The 17478-nt window shown below is 39.1% G+C and overlaps 1 protein-coding gene across 5 annotated transcripts in view; it reads left to right on the top strand.

Moving 5' to 3' along the window:
- The window catches only part of LOC134224424 (E3 ubiquitin-protein ligase RBBP6), a 78719-nt gene that overhangs the window by 46430 nt on the left and 14811 nt on the right, over window positions 1-17478 (top strand). For all 5 annotated transcript variants that reach the window (XM_062703768.1, XM_062703767.1, XM_062703765.1 and 2 more), the window contains one exon: window positions 14444-16046. In XM_062703768.1, coding sequence (XP_062559752.1) covers window positions 14444-16046 — 1603 coding nt within the window. The remainder of the gene's footprint in view (window positions 1-14443; window positions 16047-17478) is intronic.

The following is a 17478-nucleotide window of genomic DNA, read 5'->3' as shown; positions in this document are numbered from 1 at the left end:
ATGGTTGTTCGAACAACTTCACACACGCTCAAACAAAGCAACAACCGAAGCGTTTTCTGGGGGGCAGAGTCAATGTTCGTCAAACTGCTTGACTGGTGTGTACGTTGTATTATACCGATCTCTATTCAACCAGAGTCTATTATATAGAGTTGCGCAAAGGGGATCTTCTTACTCTTATTCTGAATAATGCTCTTGTTATTATGTTGAAAACTTTCATTTTTGTTCAACCCTTCAAGTGACTTCATGGGAGTGATCACTTCTAAAGCTTTTTAATACGATAGCCAAAGTCACCTACAGAGTGCAAACACGTGAGTTTCTTGTTGCAACTTTATTGGGGGGTGTCTTGAAGTTTTTTGAAGCTGTTTCTAGAACAAATCTAATACATTTCAATTCATGAGTTTTAATTCGCCATAATAATCATCAGGCGATAACAATACTTCCGCCTTACCAACAATCATTTGTTTACTTTGCTCGATAGGTAGACGGTTTGACAGTTCAATAGGTAGATTTGGCTTCACTCTTTGCGTAACTCTATATATAATAGACTCTGTATTCAACTAATAAACCGAAACCAATATTTTTCTCAACCGTCATTTCTGACACTCCACATCGAACTATCTTGTCCTGGGTTGCCTCTGCGTAGTGCCTATCACTTCTCGTGTTGTTGTGCTCATCACCAATTGTCATAGATCCTTGATGTTTTTGTTGATTTTTTAACGCTAATGCTACGTTTTGACAGGGCAAGTGAATTGAACAACTCAGTTGAATTCAATTGACTTGCCAAAAGTTGAACATGTTCAACTTTCTTTTCGTTCAAGTGAATTGAATTAAGGTGTTTACACGTTCAGTTCGCGTTCGATTCAAGCGACTTGCTCAATTCACTTGCCTTGTCTAAACGTAGCATAACGTTGATTGTACTCAGCAGCAGAGTTTTAAATAATCGATAATTTTTTATAAAACCCATCGGACTGCTTTGTCACCTCACTTCTAAACCTATTTATATTCAGTTCTGAACTGTCAATTCCGGGACGAATATTGGTCAGTGAGTATTTATTTAAATTTTCTAGTTTTTAAATTAAGGTTCGTTCACAAATTACGTAACGCTGAATTTAGCGATTTTTCACCCCCTCCTTCCCCCTCCACATCTTCTTATTGGCATTACATCCCCACACTGGGACAGAGCCCCCTCCAGCGTTACGTAATTTGTAAACAGCCTCTTACCGTTAAGCTGATCACATGTTTTTTCGCACGCTGGTAGCATACTCAATGGTAATCAAATGAGTGAGTCTATGAAGAAGAAAACTGAGTAAGTCATTCTATGTTTTGGATAATCAAAACTCGGACCGAATGTGCTTTATAAAGGTGTATATTAGATGGCCCAGACTTGTATGTATGGGGAGAAAAAAATGTTGTCGAATTCTACGGAGCAACCCCCAGGATTGTGCCTTTGGGTAAGAAAATCAATCTCTGAACATTTCAGCTCAATCGCTTATTGCATAAGCTGGCGCATTTGATTCGAAGTTTGTATGGTGGTTTCAGTCAAAATGCATAGGGAAATACACCTCTGTCACTCTTTCATCCAGGAAATTGGTTCGGTATGCCAGAATGAGCTCAGAATTGCAACAAAGGCAGTTGATATGTTAAAGATCAATTCCACAGAACATTATACGACGATTAAATGACTTTTTATAAAGTTTCGAATGATTTATTAGGAGTTGGGCTGTGCACTTTGGAATTCATTGATTGTCATGAAAAACGTGCGTATGTTTACAAAGGTGGTGACCTCACATTTGCCTGCTAGCATGGATTGGAAGCCCTTTACACCTGACCCAAACACAGGACCAGGACGGCTGTTGATCGCAAGGAGGGAGACTTTCAGCCTGAGGCTGGCTCGTCTCCGAAATTTGTAGGGTGGTTTTAGGGGTTCCAAGGGAATAGATTCGGTGCGCCCTGTTGCACATATCGGGTAGAGAGCCTCAATTCTGAGGTTGGAAGAAATGTTTACAAAGCTGACAATGTTCAAGCTTGGAGAATACTTGCCTGATGACGCATGCCTGACCCAAGCACAGGACCAGGACGGCTGTTGAGCGCTGGCAGGTTGCTCTCGACTGTGCTGGGGGGCTTCCAAAGCGCTTGATGTAGTGCGTCTTGGGTGATGATGAATGCTTTGTAACGAATTGTGAACTATTATGCTGCTATTGGAGATAGTGCTTCACGAGTTGTTCGGAAGGCGTACTGCAGAGCCATTTTTCTGATTCGATTCAAATGCTCTAACTGTGATCCCGTCGGGCCAGTACCAGTTATCGCTCACTGTGTTGGAGTAGCTCTTGTAAACAGTTATTTTGAATGACACAAACGAAAGATCAGCAAGGCTTTTTCCACGAGCATCCAATTTTGTTACTTTAATCTGTGAGGGGTGTGCGTTCGAAATATTAGAAACGTAGGATTTTACATCATCTTCACTTTGCTCCGGCGCAAAAGGAGTGACGTAGAACGACTCGAGATCATTGGAGTGAAGTTCAATATTGGCGACTTTAAGACTTGGATTGTTATTTCTAACGGCGACACCATGTTGATGTTTACCGTTGAAAGGGCATCACGGATCACGATTCAGTTCTATATGTGATAAATTACTTTACTCATTTGAAACGTGTTCAGATTTCAGATAATTTATCAATTTGTAAAATGTGCATAAAATATACAGTGTCTGGAATTGAGCTGATAAGTGAAGAAAGATAGACTTCACCAAAAAATTTCGATTATTACTCTGTACCGAACCAATTTCCTGAAAGAAAGAGTGACGTAGGTGTTTCCTATGCATTTTGGCTAAAACCACCATACAAACACAGACAAACATACGTAACAGTTTGAACATTTTTCAGAAAAATCCATCGCCCAACTCCTCTACCACCATCTTGCGAGCATGTTGCACGAAACAATGTTTCGTATGACATTGTCACCAGAAGGCGCTGGAGTGAAATGTCTAACTCGAAGTATTACAACGTCAGCGCCTCTAGTTGTGAAACGCGCAATCGATCAAATTTAAATTGGTCGTTGAAGTCATGGTCGATGAAAATTTCTCTAGTGTTACGTCTGTTTGTCTGTGATACAAACTTCAAATCAAATGCGCCAGCGTATGCAACAAGGGGCCGTACACATATTACGTAAGCACTTTTGATTTCTTACGCGCCATATAAATAAAAAATTATTTGTATGGGAAAAATCTTACAGGGGGGAGGGGAGTCGAAAACCCAGAAAAATGCTACGTAATAAGTTTCCGACCGGTAGTGACCAGAGTCAATGCTGAGACCTCTAAATGTCCGCCATTCGATAACCAAGGATGAAATCAATCATTTAGTAATCTGCTTTCGATCATTTAGTAGTTTCTCAATCACTCCAGAGGCTAAATTTCAAAATGTGTTGTATGGTGGACTACTAGTGCAAAGATTTATCTACAACTCTGCCGAACAGTTCGTTGTATGAATTTCACTAAAACTGAGCTATAGCACTAGTAGCAGTAACATATTCTAAATGATAACAAAAATCACAACTCAAAAATGTTGTTTGGCGTTTGCGACTTTTATTCGAAAAATTATGCTAAAAATGGTTAATGTTGATGATATAGTTATGTCTTCGCTATTGGATGATGTAGTTTTGAAACAAAAATATTTCCCCCATCCAGCTGGAGACTGCTTTTTCTCCTCGGTGGGTGGATTTATTACTGAGGAATGGTACGAGCACGTGGCTGTCTTTTTCGTCAATGACTGGATGACGGTAATTTGAGCCTTAAATGATCGAACGCAAATTACTAAATGATCAATAACATCCTTGTTTCCATTGTTCGTTACTGCCCCTCGGCAGTGGAAAAGGTTTAGAATTCAGCTGTGGGGCCGTTCATAAATTACGTAAACGTAACTTTTTATTTTGAGAAAAAATAGTGAAAATATTGTAAACAATCAAGTAACTATTGATCTATAATCAAAAACTTTTGTTTTGTAATTCCTAATCATAATAAAACGGCCTACCTGCTTTTCCATACCAACGACATGGGTGCTTTAATGAGCATTATGCAACTCAAATGGGTTATAGCACTCATTTATAATGGAAAACCAATATTAGAACAATAGCAGGGTTGTTACGACTACGCGGATTTCGCGATTTTCGCGGATTTCGCGGTTTTCGCGGATTTGGCGCGGATTTACATAACGATTTTAGGACTTCGCGCGGATTTGGCGCGGATTTAGTTTTAGGTAAAAATTGAACAAATAAAATTCTAGATCTAAGGACGTTTATTTGAAAATTAGTTTTATGTCTATCTAGATGGGTTTTATTCTCGTTAGCAAATGTTTTCGAGAACAAAATTTGCGTTCGTAGTTGATTACTTACATTGTTTTTCGGATATTAACTAGTCCTGTTTGAATTCCATCATTACCCCCTTGAGCATTGATTAAACAAATGTTAAGGGGCGTCATTTGTTGTCGTTTTTAAATCATTCTGAAACATGACGCATACAAAACATGTCTGTTGAAGGGCATGAACACCCATTATTTATTCCGACAACTTCGTCGTAATTCCGAGATATTTGTCATATCTGATTAATTATTCCTTTTTCGATGCACCACAAGCATGATATTTCATATGTCATTTTTCGAAACTTTTTTTATTTTTTAGCATTCATCTATAACGAATAAGGGTTACACAACAATAGTATACACAAAAATGATTTTTGATTTTATTAAGGTGCCTCATTTAAATAAAATTCGTTCAAACATTAAAATGTGAATTTAAAAAGGTGTTTTGAAAAAAAAAACCGCAATTTTTCCAGGAGCATTTTTTGCGAAACTTTTTAGAAATATTTTGGGGGAGTTTCCACGGAAATTATTGGAGCGCTGATCAAAGGAATTACCACGAATTACTGTAAAAACAATTTGCCGGAATGTCGCCTTGAATTTACGAAAGATTATCCACAAGCATTCGCCACATAATGTTTGCAGATATTTCCAAAACGATTTCCACAGGAATTGAAGGAGAAAATTTGTAATATATTTCCAGAAGAGTTTTTGCAGAGATTCGCAGAGAAATTCTCGCAAGAATTCACGTTGCGATTCCTTTCGAAGTTTCTGTAGCAATGATCAAAATGATTTCTTTAAAAAATCCTGAGAAACGCGCCTTGAATTAAACGAAAGGTTTTTCGAATTTGTTTTTCGCGGGAATCAATTTCTGCAAGAATTTTCAAAGCGATTTCCACGGGAATTAATTGAAGGTTTCCACATGTAGTCTCTGAAAATTTCCCGCATGTTGTTTTGGAAGATGAAAAATTTACTTGAATTTATGAAAAATGAATTTCCGCATAAATTGCCGGGGAAACTTTTGCAAGAATACCCGGAGACATTTCCGCAGATGTTCTCGGAAAATAATCCGCAGACAATTTTGGAGAGGCTTTTGCAGACATTCCAAGAGCAGTTGGATTTCTGCCAACACATCCAGGATAATTTCCGCGAGAATTGTCGGATGATTTACCACAGGAATTTCTGGGATGAAACTGCGCATGTATAATATATTTCTGCAGGAGTTTTCGCAAATTTTCTCCGAGATTTTAGCTGAAATTGTAGTAAAAAACGACACAGGCATTCCTACCGAATAATTGCGGATAAATTGTAACTAAAAATGTCAATTGCCGGATTTTACTGCATGAGCTTGTAGAGAGTTTATCTATCACAAGAATTAAAAGAGGACCTTACGCACAAATTCCGAACTAATGTTCACTGGAGTTTACGCAAATTATTCTACAAAAATTTTGAAGAAATTTCTGTTGAAACTTTCGAATGAACTTACGATTCAAACTCAGCATTCTGAGTTGCAAATCAGCGGAGCTTGAGCAACTACGTTAGATTTTGTATTATTTGTTTCTTGATACGAATTCAAATAATTGATATACAGAAATTTTGTTAATAAAACGAAGTTGTCTGGTCTAATTCCTTAATCTGTACGCAAGTCTGTCTTATGATCAATAATTACAACAAAATTGCATAATTTATTTATTCAGAAGAAATTACTGTTTTGTCAGATTCTTATTTATCTATCTAGTTTATCTATAATCAATTATGTTCAAATCTGGTATGAACATTCCTGACACACAGATAATAACGGTACATGCCAAAAAATTCATCTCATCTAAAATGCGGTGCTTATTAAAATAGTATTGGCTGTTAGGTTCTTGTTCTCTTAGCCTCAGTACTACTAGTGGTGAAAAGGACCATCTAGAAGGGTTGTTATATTGACTGCTGTACTAACATGTGTAACGTTGAAGTTAAAAAATATATTTAAAATCAGTAATATTATAAAAACGAACTCGAAAAGAAGACGTTCAGTAAATTGTGGTAACCAAAATTGATATTTAAGGTGTATTTGCTTGGAATTTAGTTTTGGGTCGCGCGGATTTGGCACGGAATGGATTTTCATGTCGCGCGGAAATGGCGCGGATTTGATTTTAGTCGGCGCGGATTTGGCGCGGAAAATATTTCAGGATCTCCGTAACAACCCTGCAATAGTTGCATGATCGCATGTAGCTTAATTGGTTTGGGTGAGTGTTCAAATAGTGTATTCTCTGTGGCACGTAATAAATTAAATATGTCATAGGCATGACATCAAATTATCCAAAGGCAGGTTTATCTATCGCTTTATGGCTTTATGGCTTAACATTGAATCTGTTTGTTTGCTGCAGCAACATGATTGTTTTGCAAGATTGATAATGTGAAGTAAATAAAATTGTATCATTTTGGTACAGATTTTTCATATTTAAACCCATTTTCAAAACTCGATTTTTTCAGCACTCGTAGTATTTATTCAACTCGGCAAGCCGTACAATGTTTTTTAAAACATTTTTTTTTGTTTTGGAGTTAAGGTGTAAAGTTCATATTTTAGAAAGGCCAGAAAGTATAGGGATACTCCATTGCAGGTTACTCACTGATACTTATACCAGCAGTTACAGCTCCTCCTATTCATTAACAGGTTATAGGCCCAGGAATGGTTCCAGATCTACAACTTAGTGTCGATAAACTAGTCCTAAAGACTTTATGAAAGACCAATTAATTAAGTAACTAATTTTTTGCGTAATCGCAAATCGGTTGTATAAGTCGCGTGGCGCCGTGGGATCATGAATTGGCTGCGTTAATCATGGGTAGCGTCGTACCGAATTTATCGAGGCAGGTTAGGAAAAGTCTAAGAAGAACTTTAATCCAAAACATTCAGCAGAAGTCTGGTCAGGTCTGCTGGTCAGCAGAAGTCATGAAGGAACTCAGACAAAAACATAAACATAGGGGACAAAGAGCTCAGGATGACTAGCTCGGTGTTAGGAGGGCCGAGAAGATTAACGAGGCGTGCACAAATGAATCGTGTAAAATAGAATCGCAAAATAAAAAAAAATAGAGAAGCAAATATAAACTTTATTTGATTTATTAAAACTATTTTCACATCAATCAATGATTTAAATCAATTTGGATTTGAAATTAAAACTTTTGTTTTTGCGTTCTTTTTTATGCTTTAAATATGTGCATCAAAATGAATGTAAATTTACAAAATATTTCATATATATGTGTAGAGAAATGCTGAAATATGTATAGTGTGCAACTTATCGTTGTAGACGGAAGATAACCAGGAACTATATACCAGTTAGATGTATCTGCTTCTTTTTTAAGCTAGCGATATATTGTATATACTTGTTGTTTAAATATAAGAGCGCTGCAGTTGCTGGCAGAAGTATCAGTCAGTAGACCGCCATAGGGTAATGCAAACTCTAGTCTTGTGTTTTCTTTGTGAGAGAGTTTCCCTTGGCGATGGGCGTTCAATGCAAATCAAAATTGTGAGCATAACACAATTAGTAAGCCTAAGGTAAAAAAAATGTCCCGGGATTTTCGGGATTTCAAAAATAGTATCCCGGGAATCGGGAAATCCCGAATTTTCCTAAATCCCGGAATTTTTTCGTCCTGGGATGTCCCAGGATGGAAACTCTATGCTCGACGAATCGGGTATGCTCTTAACAGATCCATTGTCAGAACAATCTGATTTGGTTACTTCGAAAATTTCTTTGAAAATTCTTTCAAACATTTCTCTAGGAACCCTTTGAAATTTTTTTCCCGGCTCGCTCACTGCACAGAAAACTAATGATTTATACTGTTTGGAAGCCGTAGGTTTATGATTCGTTGAACGTGTATATTTCTAGATTGCTTTGAGAATAGGTCGTATGTGCAAAAGAGAGACTCTCTTTTTGTTCACGTTCTCTTTCGCCATTAGATCGGCTGGTTTTGCATTTTCTTCTACATATCCACGATCGGAACCTTTCCACCTTTCAAGAGGCTCGGAAGCCTCCTTTCAAGAGACTCGGAAGCCCCCTTTCAAGAGGCTTGGAAGCCTCCTTTCAAGAGGCTCGGAAGCCTCCTTCCAAGAGGCTCGGAAGCCTCCTTCCAAGAGGCTCAGAAGCCCCCTTTCAAGAGGCTCCAAGCCCCCTTCAAGAGGCTCAAGCCTCCTTTCAAGAGGCTCGGAAGCCTCCTTTCAAGAGGCTCGGAAGCCTCCTTCCAAGAGGCTCGGAAGCCTCCTTCCAAGAGGCTCGGAAGCCTCCTTCCAAGAGGCTCGGAAGCCTCCTTCCAAGAGGCTCGGAAGTCTCCTTCCAAGAGGCTCGGAAGCCTCCTTCCAAGAGGCTCGGAAGCCGCCTTCCAAGAGGCTTGGAAGACTTTTCAAGATGCTCAGAAGCTTTCTTTCAAGATGCAGCGAAGCCTACTTTTAATACGCTCGGAAGCCTTAATGATCTGTCGGAGACTCGTAAACTCCCTATCAAGAGACTCGTAAGTCATTATACTAGGTCCAAGAGGCTTGGAAGCTTTCTTCCTAGAGGCTCGGAAGCATCCAAAGGTCTTGTGGGAAGCTTGACGTATAAAATCAATTTGAATCAGAAAGTTTCACGAAATGAAAACTTCAGACATTTTTTTAGTTTTGTGGTTTGTTTTTTATATATCTTATGAAAAACGCTTATTTTCATTTACAGCGAAAATAAAACAGGGGGTACCTCAATGAAAGCATAAGTTTGAAGGGGTACCTCTCAAGAAAAAGGTTGAGATCCGCTGATTTAAATTGTGCAGTCGTACGCATGTTAGGCCTGGAATGGGCTAATAAACCCTATTTTGAAATTTGTTTGGAAAATCCTTTTGGATTTTTTTTTTTTGAGAATTCCTTTGGAAATTTCTTTGCAATTTTTTTCAGATATTCCTTTAGGGATACCTTTGTAGCAGCGTGACGATCCATACAAAAAAATTGGAGGTTTAATATAAAAAGTGTGACAAAGAGGGGAGGGTGAGATGAAAATCACCAATTTTTGCGTGACGTACTTTATTGATTTTCCCTTATCGCTTCTCTGCTATATATTTGTTTCAAAACAGGTTACAATTAGCTTGCTCGATTTCATCGATAATAAGCATTCCGTTCAACCGACGGATAAATTTCATTCCTGCGGCATAATTATGATCGTCTAAGGGCCGATGCCCACGTAGTGTTTTTTCAAGCTGCGTGCACGCCGCGTCCACGCAAGGTATTGTCGGGCCGCCACCAAACCGGACCGCGCGATTGAGCACTCGCGCTGCGCGGCGAGTCGCGACAATTTGAAATATTTCATTAGTAGTGCGCATCATGCACGCATAGATGTACTATCATGCGCACTAATCAAAAATGAGTTGCGACGTCTGATAACTGCAGATATTTCATTTTATTGAAAACAAATTTTCGATTTGCTACTATACACGGAATACCCAGCATCAAATGCAGTCGTGCACACGTTTACGTGACGTTCACGTACACACGTTTACGTGACGTGACGTTGTATACATCGCTGGTTCGCAGTATTCTGGAGGTAGTCGTATGGGCACCGTATCACGCAACGCAAATAGCTAGAATCGAACATGTTCAGAAAGCTTTCATCAGATTTGCGCTACGAAGGCTTCCCTGGAGTAATAGACGTGAGCTGCCTACATATGAGCACCGGTGTGAACTCGTGAGTCTTCCTACATTGAGGAATAGGAGAATGCTTCTTCAGAGGCTCTTCGTATTCGACCTTCTGCAGAACAACATCGACTGTCCTTATCTCTTGGCGAAACTCCGTTTTAATGCCCCCGAAAGAACATTAAGGAGAGCAGACTTTTTTCGACGCCCTGCTACATTGTATGGGCAAAAAAATCCGTTTGACGTTTGTTGTGAATGTTTTAATGTTATATCAGTCATTTGTATGATTTTAATTTAAGTAAACGGATGTTCAAGTCGCGTATTAGTTCTTAAGTTTTTTAGTCTGTACGATGAACAACGTAGTCGAAGCCTGTAAATAAATAAAAAATATTTGATGCTGGGTACCTTGCGTGAACGCGGCGTGCACGCAGCGTAAAAAACCGCTACGTGGACATCGGCCCTAATTCTCCGATTCTGTAGAAATAAAATAGTTTCTAGTTATGTTGTCACTTTTTCTTCCTACTTCAATTTTCCAGTTTTGCACTAAAACCGATTTCTTACCAACAATTAGAACAGCTTTCTAAGACGAATGGCAGATTTCCCCAAAACTATGGCATGCTGCATGCAAAAGCATCAGCAAATTACATCATCACGAAGGTCTATTGCCTTAGGGCGTGAGGATTCGACTTTTCTTTCCATTATTAAAGGATATTTAGATGCAGTAGAAGGTGACAGAATTTATATGACGCCGCATTTTGGAACCATGATAAAAACATCTAGAAAGAGGATGATATTCACAGTTCGCGGGCAGTGCATTCACTAGTTTTCATCATATGGATAAGGGAGAATGCCTTTTAAATACAACGTGAATGACACATCTACTTTAAGATTTTGTCTGTGTAAAGATAATGATGTTTGGGTTCAGTGTATTTAACAATAGATTTAAGGATCATGTCTCCCGGAAACCAAATTTAAATTTACACGTGTTTTCAAGGTTACACCACTCACTACGGAAGCAACGCACAACTGTCATCCTTTAATTTCAGCTTTGCCGCGTGCAGCATGCGAGAAATAATAAAAATGACAGTTGTTCGACTTCATGATTCGTTTATTTAGCTTACATATAAACAGATGACACTGAATTATCAATTTGGTGCCACTGTGTACATGGTTCGAAGCCACATCTCTCCAATCTCTGTTGCGGCCCACGCTTGCCGAATCGTTTTGTACCTGGTCAGCACATCTAGCCCACTGCGTTCCCCACCTTCTTATACCTGCCGGATCGGAGGCCAACATCATCTTCGTAAGATTGCCGTCCGACATTCTTGCAACATGCCCTGCCCATTGTATCCTTTCAGCTCGTCCACCTTTTGAATACTGGGTTCGCAACAGAGTGGGTGAGCTCGTGGTTCATTCTTCGCCGCCACACACCGCACGGTGTAAAAAAATGGATTATTATCGAAGTTTCATGTACCTCTGATTTTTTTCACAGAAAGTTAGGCAAGGTCATTAGAAATAAAATACGGGGTGTTTTAAAATATTTCATCGGCAATTTTTTGAAATTCAAGCCTTCCTATGTTTTATTATTTTATTATTTTATTTTTTATTTTTGCGTTATTTTCAATTTTTTTAAACAATTATCATCTTTTTCCAGTCCAAATATGATTCTCTTTTGAATGTTGTATTCACATTTCTTTTTTCCGACATTCGCACTATGAGACCAGCCCATTGTCAGTCTGCCATATTTTAAAGGGTTCATATTTTCCTCTAGATGCAGTGTCTCATCATTTGTGGGGTACATACAATGTACAACAACCTTACCGAATGTAGTTCCCAGCCCAATTTGCTTGAAAACCCCAAAACCTTACTGGCCTGCTTCTTATAATTACCACGCTTCATGTCCGAAATAGGCAATTAAAGAGCAAACACCCATTACCGGTTGCATGTTACGGAAGCTATATTGTTCTACATGCAAAACTGTCTCACATTTGGTTGATTCCATATTTGTGTGAGTCATTCATAATTTTATGAGCAGTAAGCTGGTAAGCTATAAAAACCGTGTTTGCACCCAAGTAATAATAATGGTTTTATAATGTTTTTGAAGATAACGATTTACTTCTCAGGTGTGCTATGAAACCATTATACATAAGTACAACGATGATACTAAGGATCATTATCCCATTTCACAAGCATTCCAAGGTGAACTATTTCTTCAACGCCTTCAATCATCTCCTGTACATCCTCTTATTTCTATTTCTATCCGTAACAATGTACTTCATACTGGTCAAGATGAATACACCACTAGGTGTTCCAATCTGCCAAATTCACGTTTCAGCCATCTTGGATTTTAGTATGGGAGAGCCAGCCGGTTTGTTGTCGTTTTGCACTGAAAATGAATTTTTCACCCCCGCCTTCCTCTCTTCCACAAACTAAGCACATTGCAACACCTAGCTGTGTATTCATCTTGATACTGGTAGTGTGAATGGATATGTCCTTTCCCACCATCTCAATCTTCAGTGAGACAAAAGTCTCTACCACTACTCTGCGATCGTTTCCTAAAGAGCTGCTTTCATCTGCAAAACCTAGGAGCATATGCATAAGCTCTGCCAAGATGAAGTACATGGTTACATGCAGAGACAGAGATAAGCTTAGTGTTGTTTGTGCTAAGAAAGTAAAGGGGATGTGTTTGAAGATGTAGAAACAAAATATTACTTTTGAAATGTTGACAAACACTAACAATGCTGTGAACACTGGTAATGACGTTTCCTATGAAGAATGTCTGCTTTAAGCAAGGTTACTTCTGGCGTACATAACCAGTTTTAGGCCTAAGTTAGGTCTCGTACAATACATGTTAAGAAAAAGAATTTAGATGGAAATGAAATTCGCTTTTTCTAATTCCCCAATTCTTCGGGTGGGCAATTACGGACCTGAAACGTTAAAAGCAGTCTAGGATACTTTCAGATTTTTCTAGCGGAAGATGTTGCGTACAATACTCAGGGAAAGGCAAAAAAAGGCATGTGGCTCATACGCATGAATTACAAGCAAAACCCATCCTCATAGGAGAAAACATTCTAAATCTCATAAAATACAGCGCACTTCAGCGTGTAGGTCATGTCATGTCAAGATAGAATTGCAAAAACAATATTCATCAGAGAACAATATTGATGCCAGAGATAGATTATTGTTTCAGCAAAGATTTCAAAACATACAAAATAACACTAAAAATACTTTGGGAACGCTTGAACTTTAAAAATGTTTTTCAAAACTTTATACCCGTGTCAAGATAGGTTATCTATATAGATACGAAAAACGTAAAAGGCTACAAATGTGTACATAATCAATTTTGAGGGGTAAATTACAAAAATAGATCCTTTGTTGGGTTATCAATTGACTTTTTGTACGGTATGTTAGAGACGAAAACAATAAAAATCGCCGATAAAATATTTTAAATCACCCCGCACCTCATTTCTTATGACCTTGCCTAACTTTCTGTGAAAAAAAATCAGAGGTACATGAAACTTCGATAATAATCCATTTTTTTTACACCGTGCACCTTTTGCAGCCTGCCAAAACTCTGAGAGCTTGCACATCCTCCTCGAGCATGGTCTAAGTTTCATGTCCGTAGAAGAGCACCAGTTTTATGGGTGTTCTGTACATGATACTTACACAGATGACGCGCCTTCGTATTTCACGGCTTACATTGGTATCAGCCGTTAGCAAGGATCAAACGTAGACGGCCGAAACGTCCGTCGATAAAGCCAGCTTGATAACTTCCCACGAGCTATATAACTTTGTAGGCCATCACTCAAAAGTTCTCACACTTTAACTTGTTGCCTTTCTTGTGTATCCTTCCTTCCATGAAAAAGTTACTCTCTGGAGGTGTCATATTCCGTGCAATACATAGATTGCTATCGACCAGGGTTATTTTGTAGATATATGCGTTTAGTGTATAGTGATTGGACATAGGCCCTGATTATGCGAATGAGATTTTTTGTTTATAATAAATAGAGAAACAGTGGTGCACAGCGTTCCAAGGTATTCGATTGTTAATGCTTTTAATTAATTATTGGAACAACTTAGAATAATCATCAAAATAATCAGAATAATCATGGGGTAAGAATAACATTGCAAACTGGTAATAAATAAAATTGTTTTAAAAATACTCGCTACACTTCGAAATACAGCTCGTTTCCTGCCAGTTCAGTATTGATGGATGCTTATCGATGAATTAAGGTAATGATGATGAATATTTGCTCTAATAAGACTACAACTAAGTTCAGCTGTTAGGCTGTGAAGAATTCTGCGCAAGATATGAAACACTACTGAATTTAAGTTCATCTCACACCCTTTCTCATTTTCACCCTTTTCCCATTTTTCATCCTATACATAGCCCTCTTGTTCTAACATCTTCTTTTTTGCTTATATTTTTTCTATTTATTTTTCTGCTTTCTATCAGGTATCCTCCGCGGGAAGCTCCCCGTGCTTACATTGGACATCCTGGGAAACCGGATGCAATGGCCTACTACGAACAGCCACCGCAGCAGGTTCCAGTTCAACAACCGCCACCTCAAGTCAACTCGGAACCTCCCCCACCAGGTTTCGAAGAACAGGATAATTGGTCTGGTAAACAAGAAACCGAATACAGAGCTCCTGCCACAACAGCTCCAGTGGTCAAAGCACCGGAAGAGAGCATTTATGATTACCACAATACCCCAAAAAGCCGGGACCACGAACGAGCTCATACACCGGTTATTTATGACGATCGACATGAGCATACCACTCGATCGCACTCCAAGGAAAAAGAGAGTAAAAAGAAGATTCGTGAAGAGAATTCTGATCATCATCGTAAGGAGGAACGACGGGTCAGGTCGAAAACGCCTGAACGTCATGAGAAAGAAAAGCCTTCTAAGCGAAACGAACATGACAAAGACAAAGATAAGAAACGCAGTGAAGCCAAACGATTATTGGAAAAGGAACGAGAGCGTGAACGAGAAAGAGAGAAAGAACGAGAAAAGGAGCGAGAGAAAGAAGCCAAACGAAAGCAACGAGATTCAAGCGAGGAAGATAATAAGAAGGATAAGAAAAAAGATAAAGAGAAGAAGAAGAGGAAAAAAGAAAAGGAAGCAGAGAAGAAAAAACACAAGAAAGAGCGAAAGGAAAAAGATAAAGAGAGGCGATCGAAAGAAAGTAAAAAGGAGAGAAAAACCGTCGAAAAAGAAGAAGCTGATAGCTCACTGCAACCAGCTACACCGAAACATGCCCCACATCAAAGTTTCGACGAGGAGACATTGTTTTCTAATGATAGGCGGCAACCGGAGGTTGACACTACTCAAGAATATGTTGGTCATGAATTTGAAGATACTCTTGTCATACCAGATCGATTGCAGAATATTAGTAAATCTATATCCGAGGGAGAAGAAGCTTCCTACCGCGAAGAACCTTCCAGCAGTCACGACCAAGAGCATGAACTGCATCCTCCACAGATTGAATCCAGCCACGATCACAGTGATCTGTATTCGGATATTCCCGATAAATATGAAGAAGATCAATTAGAGAAGTCGGTTCTAGAGGGACACCTTGGCGAAGAGGATGTTGATCTGGTGAACAGCACGGGGGTAGGTTCGGAAGAACAAGCACCAGAAGACATCAAGCGGTCCGATTCGATTTTAGATCTCCATGCTAATTTGGACTTCGAAGCTGAACTAGAAGAAGGTGAGCACATGTCTCCGCCGAAATTCATTGGAATACCTGAGCTTTCAAAGTGGGAAATGGAAGAAGATGGTGCTGTAATTTCCAGCTCGGATCGTAAACCGTCCTTGGAGGAGCACGGTATCATCTTAAAATCAGAGGAACATTCCGGTAAAGTGACAAACGAGGTGCTGAAACGTGCCGAGAATGCTATTTTCACACGCGCTATTGCAGCTATTCGACCGATCGAAATCAAGAAGATTAGTTTGGACCGACAGAAGCTGTACTCGAATGAGATTGTGCTGGACGAGGAAAAACCAGGGCTGGAAATCAAAGTTGAGAAGCAACAGGACGATTTCAAACGATTCCAGGTGAGTCATGTCATTGCATTTTTGTTTTTGTTCTTTGGTGATTTCACAATGAAATTTATTTGTTATTGTCATTATAATATCCGTTTAAAATCGTATAGCTGTTGGAAATTATGCATTGGATATATGATTAATTTTTGGATACAATTACGTGCCCGAGCAGGAACGACGATCTCGATAACAGATAACGAATAACGATAACGAATGATAGGTTGTATGACAAAAAATTATATCGCGGAATGTACATTGTACATTTCGTGGAATTCTATGTCGCGGAATGACCCATTTTGCCGAAAATTTAATTGAAGCTTAAATTTTTTAGCTGAGTTACAAATGCCACACGAATTTCATATGTAAAATTGTCGACTTTTTTTATGTGCTGTCAGACTATGAGTCACATATTGGGGCGTACACATATTACGTAAGGACACTGGGGGGGAGGGGTCTGTTGTTTTCTTACGCACCATATAAATAAAAAATCATTTGTATGGGAAAAATCTTTCATGGGGGGGTCGAAAAACCCAGAACAAAATGCTTACGTAATAAGTGTGCGACCCCTATAATACTTGTTATATCGAATCTTCACATTAGACATTGGGGCTAAATGTAGCTTGTTGATGCAACAACAATAAAGAATGAAGACATCATATCTATTATTTACAGTGAAAATTAGGTGTAAGAACATTTACACCTAGCCTTTTATCGTTTATCGTGAATTTTTATGGCTTATAGGGGAAAGTGGGACAAGATATGGGGTAAGACAGCCAACGTTGATTATGACTTAAGTGATCATTATATTCACATTATTATTACGAGAGATGAAGAGATGTAAAAGGGCTATACAACTGAAAAACGCACTTCTGCGACAGGCTCAAACCCAAAGCTGAATGAATAAAAAACCTCGTAAACGTGCTTCTGACCAGTCGGAACCTATTCTGGATGTGTGACGAATGTGTGAAATCGATAAAGTGTGCTCGGTTCAAAACCATTGTCTTTTCGTTTGGAGACGCGATCAATTCGATCACTCAGCGTCAGGAGTTTGCCCACGCGGAACCTACAAAGGAGAAAGGGATACAAGGCGAGCTAATTGCTCGTTTATCACGAGGAATCGTCCACTCAACTCCTTTTCATCCTGGGTCTGAAACGACCTCGTACAGATGGACTGCTACCATCTAAACCACCCACTGTTGGTACCAAGGTAGTGACAAACAATGACATTGCGACTGAAGTCATTATAGACCCCGCAGCCCGCAGCGATGTTCTGTGTTCTGGCTGTAACTTTCTCGTATTCACCCGAACGTCAAATCGGAGTCTATTAAGAAACTGGCGAAGAACTGCATCAAAATGAATGATTCGGTCAAAGTGTTCCAGCTGGTGAAGAAAGGAATTGACTCATATCTTTCAAACTTGGAATGTCCCCAAAGTCCGTGAAATG

The sequence above is a fragment of the Armigeres subalbatus genome, chromosome 3, assembly GCF_024139115.2.
Source record: "Armigeres subalbatus isolate Guangzhou_Male chromosome 3, GZ_Asu_2, whole genome shotgun sequence".
NCBI classification, from domain to species: domain Eukaryota; kingdom Metazoa; phylum Arthropoda; class Insecta; order Diptera; family Culicidae; genus Armigeres; species Armigeres subalbatus.
The sequence above is the reverse complement of the archived record's forward strand: the minus strand, read 5'-3'. Positions and strand labels throughout refer to the sequence as shown.